General features: G+C 58.5%; 1 protein-coding gene across 4 annotated transcripts in view; it reads right to left on the bottom strand.

The window, feature by feature from the left end:
* Nucleotides 1–5,936: 5,936 nt before the first annotated feature.
* B3GAT1 (beta-1,3-glucuronyltransferase 1) overlaps nucleotides 5,937–17,065 on the bottom strand; it is a 61,117-nt gene continuing 49,988 nt past the window's right edge. For all 4 annotated transcript variants that reach the window (XM_054176097.1, XM_054176096.1, XM_054176098.1 and 1 more), the window contains 3 exons: nucleotides 15,831–16,127; nucleotides 7,548–7,665; nucleotides 5,937–5,969 (listed from right to left, as the gene is read on the bottom strand). In XM_054176097.1, coding sequence (XP_054032072.1) covers nucleotides 7,579–7,665; nucleotides 15,831–16,127 — 384 coding nt within the window. In that variant the 3' untranslated portion in view covers nucleotides 5,937–5,969; nucleotides 7,548–7,578. The remainder of the gene's footprint in view (nucleotides 5,970–7,547; nucleotides 7,666–15,830; nucleotides 16,128–17,065) is intronic.

Here is a 17,065-nt window from a genome sequence, read left to right on the forward strand (position 1 = left end):
TCCCCCACTTCCCCCCCCCAAGCTCCTTGTTTCATAGGTGGGTGTGGAAGCTGATCTCCCTGGGCTGGGCTGTGCCTGGTGTTGTGGACCTTGGGTGAATGGGGGAAGAGTGAAAAGGTGCTGGAGGCAGGAGAGAGGAAAGCAAGCCCTGAAGCCATCTGAGCTGGCAGCTGAGCTCAGCTCCCCAGTGACTTTAAAGCTGTTTATTCCTGGCCTCCTTGGTTTTTCTCACCATTAGGTAGGGAGAAGAGAGTTGGTGAACCTGTGAGCAACCAGCTGTGGAGAGCCACTTGGTTGTGCTTCCAGGCAGCAGCAGCTACTCACTGCAGAGAGGCCACTACTTGTTCACTTGTTGGAAGCCAAGCTGCTTGGCAAAAGGACTTGAATTCAAGCTTTTTGGGGTTGGTTCTCTTTCCCTCCCACCCAGTTTTACTCTGGAGGTTGTGTCTCTCTCTCAGAAGGCAAAGAAAAACATGGTTTTAACAAGTGCAATGTCTTTTGTCCTCTCTCAAACAGCTCTGCTCAGGCAGGAAGGAGAGCTCCCAAGGAGGAGAGAAGGGCAGGTTGGGCTCCCAGTCCCCCCTCCAGCCCTGCTCTCCCTGTGAAACACTTCCAGAGGTGGAAGTTCCCCCTTGCAAAGTGGGCAGGGAGGAGGGGGTTTTTGGGTGGGAAGTGGAAGGGTTGGATCCCTAAGGGAGAGCACATCCCTGCTTCCTGCTTAAACCTGCTGGGAAAGCTTGGGAGCTGGGGGTTCTGCTTTCTTTGTGCTTTATTTTGTCCCTCCAGACAGGAACCCAAGGGGTTAGGAAGGGAAGAGATGCTTCCTGAACTCACCAGCTCTGCAGTCACTGAGGAGCTGCCATCTCTTTGGGGAGAGGAGGAGACCAGATCCAAGCTGTGATCCTGCTGGGAATCTCCCAGAAGCTGCTCAGCCTCTGCTTTTCTGTTCCAGAGGGTGCAGGCTGTGAGAGAAAGGCCAGAGGTGTGCCCCTGGCCCTGGGCAGGGAGTTGCAGGGGATGCTGGGCTCTTAGAAACCATCCTTTTATTTAACAAATTTCAGTACAGTTTGGTTAAAACTGAGAACAGACAGTGCAGCTGGAACCCCCTCCCTGCTGGCCAGAGCTGCTCTCTCTCAGCAGCTCTCTGCTTCCCCAGGACCACAGCAGCCTCTCTGCAAGCTGGAAGGGGCCAGCTCAGAGCAGGACTCCATCCCTTGCAGGCTTCTGCAAGCTGCTTCCTCCCAGGCAGGGAAGGTAGCAACCCAGCAGGGACTGGAATGAAGATCAGGAAAGAATCAGAGGATCATAGCATCATTCTGGTTGGAAGAGGCCTCCAAGGTCATCCAAAGAATCAGAGGACTATAGCATCATTCTGGTTGGAAGAGGCCTCCAAGGTCATCCAAAGAATCAGAGGACCATAGCATCATTCTGGTTGGAAGAGGCCTCCAAGGTCACCAAGTCCAGCCCTTCCCCCCAGCACTGCCAGCTCACCACCAAACCAAGGCCCTCAGCACCACTTCTACACTGCTCTCAAACCCCTCCAGCTGTGGGGACTCCACCACTGCCCTGGGCAGCCTGGGCCAGGCCTTGACAACCCTCAAGGAGAAGAAATTGTTCCTCGTGGCCAACCTAAAGCTCCTCTGGGGCAACCTGAGGCCATTTTTGCAGGGAAGGGGGTGAGAGCCTGGCCCAGGTTGCCCAGAGAGCTGGGAGATGCCCCATCCCTGCAAGCATTCCACATCAGGTTGGATGGGGCTCTGAGCAGCTTGATCTGGCTATGGATCATAGAATCAATAAGGTTGGAAAAGACCTCAGAGTTCATCAAGGCCAACCTAGCACCCAACACCTCCTGACAACTAAACCATGGCTCCAGGTGCCAGGGATGGGGACTCTACCACCTCCCTGGGCAGCACAACCCAATGGCCAATTCCTCTTGCTGGGAAGAACTTTCTCCTCACCTCCAGCCTGAACCTCCCCTGGCACAGCTTGAGACTGTGTTCTCTTGTTCTGTTTCTGGGTGCCTGGAAGAAGAGCCCAACCCCCAGCTGGCTCCAACCTCCCTTCAGGCAGTTGCAGAGAGCAAGAAGGTCTCCCCTGAGCCTCCTCTTCTGCAGGCTAAGCAACCCCAGCTCCCTCAGCCTCTCCTCCCAGGGCTGTGCCCCAGACCCCTCCCCAGCCTCCTTGCCCTTCTCTGGACACCTTCAAGTCTCTCAATGTCCTTCTTGAGCTGAGGAGCCCAGAACTCAACACAGGACTCCAGGGGTGGCCTCAGCAGTGCTGAGCACAGGGCACAAGGACTTCCCTGCTCCTGCTGGCCACACTCTGCCTGATGCAGGCCAAGATGCCCTTGGCCTTCTTGGCCCCCTGGGCACACTGCTGGCTCGTGTTCAGCTGCTGTCCACCAGCACCCCCAGGTCCCTTTCTGCCTGGATGTCCTTGCTGACTGCAGGAGGGTTGGACTAGATGAGCTTTAAAGGTTCCTTCCAACCTCATCCATTCCAATGAGTCTCTAGTAGCCTCCTTCAAGCCATTTGGAAGCCACCACAGCCATTTTCTTTGCCTGTCCTGGGAAAGCATGCAGCCAGGAGCTGACCTCAGCTGGAAACTCCTGGAAGGCTCTGAAATGTTTGCAGTCCTTTACCAAGGTCTCTTTCCACCCTAGGGTTTGCAGGCTGAAGTCAGCTTGGAAGGCTAAGAGGAATCATAGAATCAATCAGGTTGGAAAAGGCCTCAGAGATCATCAAGCCCAAGCTGTCACCCAACACCTCCTGACAACTAAACCATGGCTCCAAGGGCCACATCCAGCCCCCTCTTGAGCACCTGAACAGAGAGCAGAGGAAACCTGGGTGCAGAGAGCTCTTTTAATACAAGAGAAGAAGAAGCTGCTCCCAGAGAGCAGCAGCAGCAAATCCTTTTCTCTCCCAGTGCATCCCAAGGAACCTTTTGGTGAAGGCTGCACCCTAGCAAGGCTGGGAACTGAAGAGTGCAACCTTCCCCCTGATGGTTTTCATGCACAGTGGGAGAAAGGGAACTCTTCTGAGGGTGTCAGGGAGGGATAGGGCTGGGGGGGATGGAGCAGAAGTAGAAGTGGGGAGATTGAGATTGGCTGTGAGGAAGAAGTTGTTCCCCAGGAGGGTGGTGAGAGCCTGGCACAGGTTGCCCAGGGAGGTGGTGGCAGCCTCCTGCCTGGAGGTGTTTGCAGCCAGGCTGGAGGTGGCTGTGAGCAACCTGCTGTGGTGTGAGGTGTCCCTGCCCATGGCAGGGGGCTTGGAGCTGGCTGAGCCTTGAGGTCCCTTCCAACCCTGCCAGTTCTCTGATTCCTTAGGGGGAAAATATAACCATGAATCTTTTCCTTTCCCCCTCCCCCAGCTCTTAGGGCACAGACAATGAGGCCAGAGGGAGACTCCTGCCCTGGGAAGGAGTCAGTCAAAGCTAGCAGTCAGATCTAGAGCATTTTAATAGTTCTAGGTGTTAGGGCTAGAAGAAAAACAAAGAACCACCTCTGTTTCTCCAGGCTTTCTTCAGAGGTTAAAATTGTGCTTCAGACCTTTTGGAAAGACCTGGGGGCAGTGGGAGCTGATGGAAGGTTGGACACCAGCTGTGAGAGGGGAAGTTCAGGGCTGGAGGGAGGCTGTGTAAAGGGGCTGGGGGTTGGGGAGAAGGGGTTTGGGTGCCCCTCAGTTTCTTCTCCAGCAAGTTTGTCAAGCCCAGAGACAGCCAGCCAAGGTGGGTGGTAGCAGCCAGGTGCTGCTCCTTCTGTGTCTCACTGAGAAGCAAAACACAGTTCCAGCAGAGAGACCTTCCCTCAGTGCTCCCTCAGGGGCTCTGCTGTTACAGAAGAGGCAGGAGGTGACTGCTGGTCTGCTTAGAGAGCTGTTCAGCCTGCCTCCAGCCAGGTGCTGAAGAAGCAGAGCGCTGAGCACAGGATCCCTTTTGCAAGGCTGCTGCTCTCCATCCATCCCCAGCTGCCCCAGTGTGGCTCTTCCCAGCAGGAGCTCTGCAAGCAGCATGGCCTGGCCCTGAGAAGGGGGCTGGGGCTGAAGGGTGCATTGCAGTAGCATGGTAAATGCACCAGCATCAGCTTTTAAAAGCCAGGCTCTCCTGCTAAGCAATTTCATCCTTTCTTGTTGTTTCTCAGAGTGAAGATTTGGCTTCAGGGTGGGAGCCACCCTTCAGGGAGCCTCACCTGAACCAAATCAGAGCCAGGCAGAACCAAGAGCTGAGCCTGGATGAAGGGTTCTGCTGTGTGGCCACAAGAAGCTCATTCCAAGCCACTTGCCAGGATTGTGGCAGGGGTGGGCAGAGAGCTCCCTGCTGCAAACACAGCTCCAGCCAGGAGCAGTGGTCAGCTGGTAGTGGTCAACAGCTGCTGTCCAGAGGGAGGCAGGTGCCAAGTGGTGTCCCTCAGGGCTTTGTGTGTGTCAGTATCTTCCTCAGTGACCCAAGGGCACTGAGCACACCCTCTGCAAGTTTGCAGGTGACAGCAAGCTGAGGGGTGTGGGTGGCCCCCCTGAGGGATGGGATCCAGCCAGATGGACCTGGCCAAGCTTGAGAAGTGGCTCTGTGTGGTGCTCAACAAGGCCAAGAGCAAGGTCCTGCACCTGGGTCAGGGCAACCCTCAGGATCAACACAAGCTGGGGATGAAGGGCTGGGGAGCAGCCCTGTGGAGAAGGATTTGGGGGTGCTGGGGGTGCAAAGCTGGACAGGAGCTGGCACTGAGCGCTGCCAGCCCCAGCCTGGCCTGGGCTGAGCCCCAGCAGTGTGGGCAGCAGGGCAGGGAGGGGATGCTGCCCCTCTGCTGTGCTCTGCTCTCCCCCCCTGCAGGGCTGGGGCAGCTCTGGAGCCCTCAGCACAGGCAGGGAGCTGGGGGAGCAGGGCCAGAGGAGGCCACAGCAGTGCTGGCAGGGCTGGAAGCCGTCTGCTGGGAGCCAGGCTGAGAGAGTTGGCCTTGGGCAGCCTGCAGAGGAGAAGGTTCCAGGGACACCTCCTGGTGGCCTTTCAGTGCTTGAAGAAAGCTGGGGACAGAGTTTTGAGCAGGGGCAGGGCAAGGGGGGATGGAATTAAACTGAAAGAGAGGGATTCAGACTGGAGGGGAGGCTTTGTTTTTACACTGAGGGGGGTGAGAGCCTGGCCCAGGTTGTCCAGGGAGGTGGGAGATGCCCCATGCCTAAAAACACTCCAGGTCAGCTAGGATGGGGCTCTGAGCAACCTGCTCTAGCTAGAGCTGTCCCTGCTGCCTGCAGGAGGGTTAGACTAGATGAACTTTGGAGGTCCCATCCCATGCCCCTCTGCTCCCAGAGGTCTGTCAGAGTGCTCTCCAACCCATGAAGCCAGTGAAGAGAATGCAGAGAGAGAAACTCAATGGATTTGGTCTAACCTGCCTGGCTTCTCACCCCCACCCCCACCCCTTCCTGTCTTGTGCAGCATCACCAACACTGATTAAAGGAGGGTTAGGATTAAGGGCTAAGGTTGAGGGCTGAGGTTGCCATCTCAGAAGGCAGCTGTCCCCTCCCCTCACCGGAGAGCTGCTTAGGCCACCAGGTCCCCCTGGCTCAGGGGGGACAAGTCAGCAGGGGCCAACATGCTCCTGTGGGCATTCCCAGCCTTGCTTCCAGGTCCTGCCCGAGTCCAGACTGCCCTGCAGCGCCGCCGGGCCGCAGCTCCAGCGCCCCGGGTGCCCTCCCGCCGCGCCGGGCGGCTGGCTCCGTGCTGCAGCTGGCGTCGGGCCCGGCTTTGCTGTGCTTTTTCCCCACCTCCAGAGCTTCTGCTCAGAGTCCAGGAGGAAGGGCAAGGAGTTGGTGGTGGTGGTGGTGGCGGGGGGGGTGGATCCAGGGAGTTCACGGATGCGGCTGTCGCTCGTTTTCAGTACACTAAAACGCTGGGAGGGCAGCAGAGGTCCTGGCCGGCGCGGGTCGGGCTGGCGGGGCGCCGCCGAGAGCAGCCCTGCGGGCTCTGCACGGAGAAGTCTTCTGCAACAGAGACAGCAGCGGCGTGTGCAGCATCCCCCTGCTGCGGCTAGCTGCCCACCCCTCGGAGCCGTCCCAAACCCCCCCTCCAGCTGGGATTGCGGGTCCGTTGAGGCCGGCTGCTAGGCAACCGAGCGGAGCGCCGCAGAGCTGCGGGCTGCCCGCGAAGCTGCTGCCGGCAGCGCTCCGCCGGCCGGCCGGCCGGGGGCTGCCCGCCGCAGCAGCCAGGGCTCCAGCCGCTTCGCCTGAGCGAGTGCGCTCGGAGGGAGCTCAGCCCTGCCCACAGCACACCGCTGCTCAGCCAAGCAGCCCCCTGCCTTGGCTGCGCCTGCTGGGAGAGCGCAAGAGAAGCAGCAGAGACCTTCTGCCCCCCACCTCCAGGCCTGGTTCTGCACGCCAGTGGAAGGGAGCTGAGCGCTTCTTTGGATCCCCGTAACAAGGAAGCACAGCAGCAGAGTCTGGGGGCAGCTAGAGGCAAGCAGCCCCTCCTGCACTCCAGCAAACCACCCTGCAAGAGTGCACTCTGGAAAGGGAGAAGAGGAAGTGCAGCAGGGTGGTGGAGGGTGAGCAGCCAGGGCAGGGAGCCAGCCAGCCCTCTGCCTGGTCTTTCCTCCTTCCCCTAAGGCAAGGTGGGGTCTAATCCACACCTTCCCTTCCCTGCCACCGCCTTTGTGTGGCTTTGAGGGGGATGCAAACTAAGCTCTTCCCTGGGTGACAGCCTCTCCCCCACTGAGAACTGCTCCCACTGCTACTGCTTCAGACTTTGCAGGGGGATGGATCCACATCCCTGCCCCTGGTGCTGCCTTGGTGCAGTCAGGGGGGCAGCCTCCTTGTTTAGGCAGAGCCTTGCTGGCTCATGATGCACCTTTGGCTGAACTCTCATTCCCTGGGGGTCTCTTCTGCTCCCCAGCCTCTCACCAGGTGCTTGCCCTTTAGCAGCTTCACTTAAAGGGGAGGAGAGGAGAGGCTGAGGGAGAGAGGAGAGGAGAGGCTGAGGGAGAGAGGAGAGGAAAGGCTGAGGGAGAGAGGAGAGGAGAGGCTGAGGGAGAGAGGAGAGGAGGGGAGGAGAGGCTGAGGCAGGGAGGGGAGGGGAGGAGAGGAGAGGCTGAGGCAGGGAGGGGAGGGGAGGAGAGGAGAGGCTGAGGCAGGGAGGGGAGGGGAGGAGAGGAGAGGCTGAGGCAGGGAGGGGAGGGGAGGAGAGGAGAGGCTGAGGCAGGGAGGGGAGGGGAGGAGAGGAGAGGCTGAGGCAGGGAGGGGAGGGGAGGAGAGGAGAGGCTGAGGCAGGGAGGGGAGGGGAGGAGAGGAGAGGCTGAGGCAGGGAGGGGAGGGGAGGAGAGACTGAGGGAGGAGAGGAGAGACTGAGGGAGGAGAGGAGAGACTGAGGGAGGAGAGGAGAGACTGAGGGAGGAAGAGGAGGGAGAGAGGAAGGGAAAATGAGTCAAGAAGTCAGGGAGGGCCAGAGCTGTGACAACTGGAGCTAAAAAGCAGCTTCACAAAGCTCTTTCCTTTCCCCTCTCGCCCTCCAGTCTGTTCCTTCTGGCCTGTTGCTTGCCGCTGCTGTGCAGTCCCCCGAGCCCTTACCTGCTGTTGGTCTCCACTCAGCCATGCCCAGTCAGATTTCCACGTTGGGATCTGTGAATCCTTTCTTCCCCTCGTTCACCAGCACAGGCTTTTCTGTCCTTGTGTGCCAGACTAGGATCTGAGGAAGCCAAGAGGAGTCGTTAGCTGCCCCCCTTCACTGCACTAACAAATACTCTTGCACATTAAACCAACAGCCCAATTTAAGCAGCTCCAGCTAGCCTGGAGCCTAATGGTGCATTCAGAGCTGAGAGGAGGTTTGCATAAAGCTTCATTTAGGCAGGGGCTGGGGCTACCCACCCTGCACAGTGCCCAGAAATTACCCAATTCACAGTGTGCTGTCTTGGGACATTAACCTGCTCCTTCCATGTAGTTATCAACCATCTTCCTTGAAAGGCTCATCAGCTTCCCCCAGTGATGGAAGGCACTTCCCTCATAACTGCAGGAGCAGAGAGTCACAGAGCTGGCTGGGGTTGGAAAAGCCCTCAGAGAGCATCCAGCCCAACCCCACGCCACCATGGCCACTAAACCACATCCCCCAGGGCCATGGCCACAGGTTTCTGGAACACCTCCAGGGATGGGGACTCCACCACCTCCCTGAGAAGGAAGCCAGGGAGTAACAGGGGAGGTGCAGCAAGGATCTGGCTTTCCCACAACAGTGCTGCAGGTGAGCAGAGCAGAGGGGCAGAATCCCCTCCCTGTGCTGCTGCTCTCCCTGCAGCTCAGCACTCAGCTGGCTCTGGGCTGCCAGGGACCACTGCTGGCTCCTGGGGTCTTTGTCACCAACTGACACCCCCAAGACCTTCTCCTCCAGGCTGCTCCAGAGCCACCACTCCTTGCCCAGCCTGGATTTTGTGCTTGTATTGCCCTGAGCCAGCTGCAGGACCTTGCACTTAGCTTTGTTGGACTTCCTGAGGCTGAGCTTGGACCCACCTCCGAAGCCCCAGTCCCTTTGGATGGATCTTTCCCTTCCAGCCTCTCAGCTGGGCCCCAGAGCTTGGTGTCATGTGCCCACACTGGGTCTCACTGCCCCATTGCTGACAGAGCTGTTAACATCACAGGTAAACAGCTTCTCCTAGCTGTGCTGTGCTGCTGGCAGCCCCAGCTCTGGAAGCTGTTCCAAACCCTCTCTCCTCACTAGACTCAATTACATTTATTGCTTTGCTCCTGGAGCCTGAATTGCTGGGAGCAGCTTTATCCTTTCAGAGCTACAGCTTGCTGCTTCCCCTCACCTGTTGGTGCTGACATTTCCTACCTGGCAGGGGTTTCCCTCTCGTTGCTATGACAATGCTCAGCACATTCCAGCCAGGGAGCTGCAAACCCTCCATACCCAGTCCCTGCCTTTCCGACAAACCAGGGCCTTGCTAGAGGGAGGACAAAGCCCTTTCCAAACCCTTCTCCTCAACCAGGAGCTCCCCCAGCTTCCCAAGAAGCTGTTGGACCAAATTGGTCTCTGATGTGAGCAGTCACCTCCTGTGCAGGGCTTTAAACCTCTCCTGTTAACACTGAGGCAGCAGAGACCAACTGCTGCCTGGAGTGGGTCCAAAGAACCATTTTGTGGCTCCCCCACAAGCACTTCAGAGCCTGCTGATCAAAGTTAGCCTTCATTAGAGCCCTGCTCACCCACTGCAGCCATGCTGCTGCTGCAATTGCTGCCTCACCTGCCTCTGCAAGAGCAAACCCAAACTGCCCTCCACAAGTGGCTCTCAGGGCTGTGCAAGCAGCAGTTATGGGCTCCTCATCCACCAGACTGAATCCTTAATCAACCTTAATGCAGTCCAGGTGCTAGGAGAGTCTTGGAGCCAAGCCTCCTCTCCAGCAGGAGCAGGTAAGAGCTCTCTTTCTCCTTCCCTGACACACAAACACTCAACCTGCTGCCAGCCTAGGGCTGCTCTCTCTGCCAGGGATGGGGCTCACACTTACAGTCACAGAATCAAGCAGGTTGGAAAAGACCTCAGAGATCATCAAGTCCAACCTAGCACCCAACACCTCCTGACAACTAAACCATGGCTCCAAGTGCCACAGCCACAGCTCACATCTTCCCCACAAGCCCTTCCCTTCTCCATTCCCTGTCTGCCCCCACATGGGTTTGTGTCAATGAGACATTGCACTAAAGAAATTGTTCCTGATCTCCAACCTAAGCCTCCCCTGGGACAAGATCAGGCCATTTCCTCTCCTTCTGTCACCTGATCCTAGGGAGAAGAGACCAACCCCCACCTCCTCATTTAGCAGAGACCATTTCCCCCTAGCAGTAGATTCATGGAATCAGAGAATCAATAAGGTTGGAAAAGACCTCAGAGATCAAGTCCAAACTGTCCCCCAACACCTCCTGACAACCAAACCATGGCTCCAAGTGCCACATCCAAGCCCCTCTCGAACACCAAAAGGGATGGGGACTCCACCACCTCCCTGGGCAGCACATCCCAGTGGCCAATTCCTCTTGCTGGGAAGAACTTTCTCCTCACCTCCAGCCTGAACCTCCCCTGGCACAGCTTGAGACTGTGTCTTCTTGTTCTGATGCCAGGTGCCTGGGAGAAGAGCCCAACCCCCAGCTGGCTCCAACCTCCCTTCAGGGAGTTGCAGAGAGCAAGAAGGTCTCCCCTGAGCCTCCTCTTCTGCAGGCTAAGCAACCCCAGCTCCCTCAGCCTCTCCTCCCAGGGCTGTGCTCCAGACCCCTCCCCACCTTTGTTGCCCTTCTCTGGACACCTTCAAGTCTCTCAATGTCAACCTCCTTTCAGGCAGCTGTAGAGAGCAATGAGGTCTCCCCTGAGCCTCCTCTTACCCAGCTTCCCCAGGAACAAAGCCCACAGCTCGGCAGCAGCAGCTTTGCTGTGAAGCAGACCCCACTTCAGCACCGTGGAAGCAGGCTGCCAGCAGAGGCAGTTACATTCAATTAACTGCAATGGCCTCATTTGCAGAGTCTGCAGCCTGATCCAGCAGCTTCTGCCTCTTTTCATGCTGGGTTCTTTAATGTGGGAGGGAGATCACCATTTAGCACAGCAACACCTGCTCTGCCTCTCAGCCAACTCCTGGGTTTGTGGTGGGTTTCCCCCCACCCTCCACAAGCAGCATCTTTGGTTTATGCCTCAGGGAAGCTTTGGCTCATGCAAAAAGTACAGCTCAGAGTCATGGAATCGTGGAAGTGTTTGGGTTGGAAAGGGCCTCCAAGGGCATCCAGCCCAACCAGCAACCCACCCCCCACCATGGCCACTCAACCATGGCCCCAAGGGCCATGGCCCCAGGTTTCTTGAGCACCTCCAGGGATGGGGACTCCACCACCTCCCTGAGAAGTAAGCAAGGGAGTAACAGCTGAGGTGGAGCAAGGATCTGGCTCATCCACAGTATCACTGAGGTTGGAAGAGACCTCGAGGATCATTGAGTCCAACCTCTCACCACAGACCTCATGACTGAACCATGGCACCAAGTGCCACATCCAATCCCCTCTGGAACACCTCCAGGGATGGGGACTCCACTACCTCCCTGGGCAGCACATCCCAATGGCTAACAACTCTCTCAGTGAAGAACTTTCTCCTCACCTCCAGCATAAACCTTCCCTGGCACAGCTTCAGACTGTGTCCTCTTGTTCTGGTGCTGGGTGCCTGGGAGAAGAGACCAACCCCCAGCTGGTTACAGCCTCCCTGCAGGGAGCTGGAGAGGGCAAATGAGGTCACCCCTGAGCCTCCTCTTCTGCAGGCTAAGCAACCCCAGCTCCCTCAGCCTCTCCTCCCAGGGCTGTGCTCCAGACCCCTCCCCAGCCTCCTTGCCCTTCTCTGGACACCTTCAAGTCTCTCAATGTCCTTCTTGAGCTGAGCAGCCCAGAACTGGACACAGGACTCAAGGGGTGGCCTAACCAATGTGGAGTACAGGGCACAATGACTTCCCTGCTCCTGCTGGCCACACTGTGCCTGCTGCAGGCCAGGATGCCCTTGGCCTTCTTGGCCACCTGGGCACACTGCTGGCTCATGTTTAGGCAGCTGTCAATCAGCACCCCCAGGTCCCTCTCTGTTTGGCTGCTCTCAGCCACTCTGCCCCCAGCCTGTAGCTCTGCCTGGGGTTGTTGTGGCCACAGTGCAGCCCCTGGCACTTGGACTTGTTAAATGCCACCCCAGCACCTGGGAATATCCAGAGCAGTGCTTTCAAACAGGTCACCTTTAAAAATCTCTGGAGAACATTTCCAACCATTTCCAGCCCTGCTGTGCAGAATCACAGGATCCAAGAGGTTATATCACCAGCTCTGGTACCCTCAGCACAAGAAAGGCACTGCTGGAGCTGGTCCAGATGAGAGCTATCAAGAGGATCAAAGCACTGGAAAACCTCTCCTATGGGGACAGGCTGGGTGAGTTGGGGCTATTCAGCCTGGAGAAGAGAAGGCTCCCAGGAGACCTAATTGTGGCCTTCCAGTATCTGAAGGGGGCTACAAGAAAGCTGGGGAGGGACTTTTGAGGATGTCAGGGAGGGATAGGACTGGGGGGACCTGAGAGCAGCCTTCCAGTACCTGAAGGAGCTCCAGGAGAGCTGGGGAGGGACTTTTGCCAAGGGCTGGGATTGACAGGAGGAGGGACAATGGCTTTGAGCTGGGAGAGAGGAGACTGAGACTGGAGATGAGGAAGAAATGCTTTCCAGTGAGGGTGGGAAGACACTGGCACAGGTTGCCCAGGAAGGCTGTGGCTGTGCCCTCCCTGGAGGTGTTGAAGGCCAGGCTGGATGAGGCCTTGAGCAAGCTGGGCTGGTGGGAGGTGTCCCTGCCCATGGCAGGGGGGCTGGAACTGAATCATCTTCAAGGTCCCTTCCAACCCAACCCATTCTATGAATCTCCACAGCAGACTTCTTCATTGTCTACTAATAGGAAATCAGAAAGCAAGCAGGCAAGCTGAGCTGCAGCTGGAGGGGGTGTCAGGATTTCAAGCACACAGCTCCCCTGTGGAGGATGTCAATAACTGTTACTGGAGGTGGAGCCTACACAACATGACAAAGTCACAGGCTCACAGGATGTGAGGGGTTGGAAGGGACCCAAAGAGATCATCCAGTCCAACCCCCTGCCAGAGCAGGAGCAGAGAATCCAGCTCAGGACACACAGGAACACACCCACATGGGGTTGGAAAGTCTCCAGGGAAGGAGACTCCACAACCTCTCTGGGCAGCCTGCCCCAGGGCTCTGGGACCCTTACAGTGCAGAAGTTCCTCCTCATGTTGAGGTGGAACCTCCTGGGCTGCAGCTTACATCCATTGCTCCTCTACACAACATGAAAAGGTCCCCTCCAGCCCAAAGCATTCTGTGCTTCTGTGTCTCTGTAGCACTCTGTAGCAGGCACACAGAATCACAGAATCCAGAATTAACCAGGTTGGAAGAGACCTTTGAGGTCATTGAGTCCAACCTATCACCCAACAGCATCTAATCAACTCAACCATGGCACCAAGTGCCTCATCCAAGCTCTTCTTAAACCCCTCCAGTGATGGTGACTCCACCACCTCCCTGGGCAGCACATTCCAGTGGCCAATCTCTCTTTCTGGGAGGAATTTTGTCCTCACATCCAGCCCAAACCTCCCCTGGTGCAGCTTGAGTCTGTGTCCTCTCCTGTCACAGGTTGCCTGGGAGAAGAGACCAACCCCCACCTGGCTACAACCTCCCTTCAGGTAGATGTAGAGAGCAATGAGGTCTCCCCTGAGCCTCCTCTTCTCCAGGCAGTCTGATTTGTGGACTCTTTCTTGCTTATCTATCCCAAGAGGATTATTCCCTTGGTTTTGGTTGCTACTGGCAGCAGATCCAGTTTGTTGGAGAGCCAGGCCCCCAGCCCTGTTTGGGCCAGGAAAGAAAAATGAGTACTAGGCTTTATGTGTGCTTTCCAGCTTGCTTTCTTTGCAGGAGTGTGCATTTGTGGGCTGAGGGCTGATAAACATCCCCCAGCTCCCAGCCTCACCCAGATGCAAGGCAGCATTTCCAGTGAGCAGATGTCTGTGCTTATCTTGCACCCTGCTCTGATCCCTCCTTGTGTCTGCATCTGAGCACATCATCACTGCCAATGCAAACCTCACCCTGGTGAACAGCAGCAAAGCATGAGGGCTGCTGGGAGCACAGAGAGAGAGGAGATCTGGGGCAAGAGCACCCCCAGACCACAGCCTACTTTTAGCCTGGCTGGACACTCCTCCTCCTCCTCCTTCTCCTCCTCCTCCTCCTCCTCAAATTGATGAGCAAAACAGCAACTGGGAAATGGAGGCTGCTGGCACCAGTGAAAAGCAGAAAGGCAAAGCTGAACCTGCAAAGCTGCACTCAGAGTTTGCCAGGAGCAGACAGCATTCAGTGCACAACAAGGACCCTTGTGAGAGAGATCCCTGCAGCCCAGCCAAAAAAAAGACACAGAGTCTGCTTCAGATCCTGGCCAGCAAGTCCTGCTTCCCCTCCAGCTCTGACCTGCAGCTCTTGTGTGGCAGCACTGACACAGCAGCCTGGCTGGCACCACCATTTTTCACCTCCTGCCTGCAAACAACCTTTCCCTTCCTCTCCTTCCTCCGTGTGTTCCTCCCCAGCCATCATTTCCCCTCCCCAGCACGTCAGCACAGATTGCTTCCAAGGGCTGCTTCCAGCAGGGACAGCACAGCAGAGGTTGCAAAAGGGGACATGGAGGCAGCACCCCTCAGCTTGGTGCAGCTGGATGAGAGGACCACACCTTGGTGCAGCTGGCTGCAGGGACCATAGTTTAGCACAGCTGGATGAAGGGACCACAGTTTAGCACAGCTGGCTGCAGGGACCATAGTTTAGCAGAGCTGGCTGCAGGGACCATACCTTAGCACAGCTGGATGAAGGGATGATAGCTTAGCAGAGCTGGATGCAGGGACCATAGTTTAGCACAGCTGGCTGCAGGGACCATACCTTAGCACAGCTGGATGAAGGGACCATAGTTTAGCAGAGCTGGATGCAGGGACCATAGTTTAGCACAGCTGGATGAAGGGACCATAGTTTAGCACAGCTGGATGAAGGGACCATACCTTAGCACAGCTGGATGAAGGGACCATAGCTTAGCAGAGCTGGATGCAGGGACCATAGCTTAGCAGAGCTGGATGCAGGGACCATAGCTTAGCACAGCTGGATGAAGGGACCATAGTTTAGCAGAGCTGGATGAAGGGACCATACCGTAGCCCAGCTGGATGAAGGGACCATAGTTTAGCAGAGCTGGATGAAGGGACCATACCTTAGCACAGCTGGATGAAGGGACCATAGTTTAGCAGAGCTGGATGAAGGGACCATAGCTTAGCACAGCTGGATGAAGGGACCATAGTTTAGCAGAGATGGATGCAGGGACCACACCGTAGCCCAGCTGGCTGCAGGGACCACACCGTAGCCCAGCTGGCTGCAGGGACCACACCTGAGTGCAGCTGGCTGCAGGGTCCACACCTTAGCCCAGCCGGCTGCAGGGACCACACCGTAGCCCGGCCGGCTGCAGGGACCACACCTTAGCCCAGCTGGCTGCAGGGACCACACCTTAGCCCAGCTGGCTGCAGGGACCACACCCTAGCCCAGCTGGCTGCAGGGTCCATACCTTAGCCCGGCCGGCTGCAGGGACCACACCGTAGCCCCGCTGGCTGCAGGGACCACACCTTAGCCCAGCTGGCTGCAGGGACCACACCGTAGCCCCGCTGGCTGCAGGGTCCATACCTTAGCCCAGCTGGCTGCAGGGACCACACCGTAGCCCAGCTGGCTGCAGGGACCACACCTTAGCCCCGCTGGCTGCAGGGACCACACCTTAGCCCAGCTGGCTGCAGGGACCACACCTTAGCCCGGCCGGCTGCAGGGACCACACCGTAGCCCGGCTGGCTGCAGGGACCACACCTGAGTGCAGCTGGCTGCAGGGTCCATACCTTAGCCCGGCCGGCTGCAGGGACCACACCGTAGCCCCGCTGGCTGCAGGGACCACACCTTAGCCCCGCTGGCTGCAGGTCCACACCTTAGCCCAGCTGGCTGCAGGGACCACACCTTAGCCCGGCCGGCTGCAGGGACCACACCTTAGCCCCGCTGGCTGCAGGGTCCACACCTTAGCCCCGCTGGCTGCAGGTCCACACCTTAGCCCGGCCGGCTGCAGGGACCACACCTTAGCCCGGCTGGCTGCAGGGTCCACACCTTAGCCCCGCTGGCTGCAGGGTCCATACCTTAGCCCCGCTGGCTGCAGGGTCCACACCTTAGCCCGGCCGGCTGCAGGGTCCACACCTTAGCCCCGCTGGCTGCAGGGACCACACCTGAGTGCAGCTGGCTGCAGGGTCCACACCTTAGCCCGGCCGGCTGCAGGGTCCATACCTTAGTGCAGTTGGCAGCCTTCGGCTCGAGGTCGTTGAGGGTGACGAGCTCCCGCAGCAGGCTGCTCTCCTGGTAGCCTCCCTTGACTCCCCGCAGCTTGAAGTAGGCCTGGGAGCGCTGGAGGATGAGCCTGAGGTTGACGGCGAAGCCTGCCATGTCGATGGCGAAGGGGCGGTGCGGGTCGAACACGGTCTTCCAGCCGTAGACCTTCCCGGCCGCGTTCACCTTGGGCGACTCGTAGCGCAGGCCCCCGACGAAGGCCACCGGCCACACCGACACCTTCCTGGTGCTGCGCATCTGCGGGCGGGGGGAGAGGAGGGGATGCTGGGGGGGACGCAGAGGGATGGGCTGCGGGGGGCTTCCGGCCCAGCGCCCCCCGGCAGAACGGCGCCTGGCTCGCTGCCCTGCAGGAGATCATCCGGCTGAGGGTGTCCTGACCGAGCTGAGGGTGCCCCGGTCTGGCTGAGGGTGCCCCGGTCTGGCTGAGGGAGTCCTGGTCTGGCTGAGGGTGCCCGGATCTGGCTGAGGGTGCCCGGATCTGGCTGAGGGAGTCCTGGTCTGGCTGAGGGTGCCCGGATCTGGCTGAGGGTGCCCGGATCTGGCTGAGGGAGTCCTGGTCTAGCTGAGGGTGCCCCGGTCCGGCTGAGGGTGCCCTGATCTGGCTGAGGGTGCCCCGGTCTGGCTGAGGGTGCCCCGGTCCGGCTGAGGGAGTCCTGGTCTGGCTGAGGGTGCCCTGGTCTGGCTGAGGGAGTCCTGGTCCGGCTGAGGGAGTCCTGGTCCGGCTGAGGGTGCCCTGGTCTGGCTGAGGGTGCCCTGGTCTGGCTGAGGGAGTCCTGGTCTGGCTGAGGGTGCCCCGGTCTGGATGAGGGTGCCCTGGTCTGGATGAGGGTGCCCCGGTCTGGATGAGGGTGCCCTGGTCTGGCTGAGGGTGCCCTGGTCTGGATGAGGGAGTCCTGGTCCGGCTGAGGGTGCCCTGGTCCGGCTGAGGGAGTCCTGGTCCGGCTGAGGGTGCCCTGGTCTGGCTGAGGGAGTCCTGGTCCGGCTGAGGGTGCCCTGGTCTGGCTGAGGGAGTCCTGGTCCGGCTGAGGGTGCCCTGGTCCGGCTGAGGGAGTCCTGGTCCGGCTGAGGGTGCCCTGGTCCGGCTGAGGGTGCCCTGGTCCGGCTGAGGGTGCCCTGGTCTGGATGAGGGAGTCCTGGTCTGGCTGAGGGTGCCCTGGTCTGGCTGAGGGTGCCCT

The sequence above is a fragment of the Dryobates pubescens genome, chromosome 34, assembly GCF_014839835.1.
Source record: "Dryobates pubescens isolate bDryPub1 chromosome 34, bDryPub1.pri, whole genome shotgun sequence".
Lineage (NCBI taxonomy): Eukaryota > Metazoa > Chordata > Aves > Piciformes > Picidae > Dryobates > Dryobates pubescens.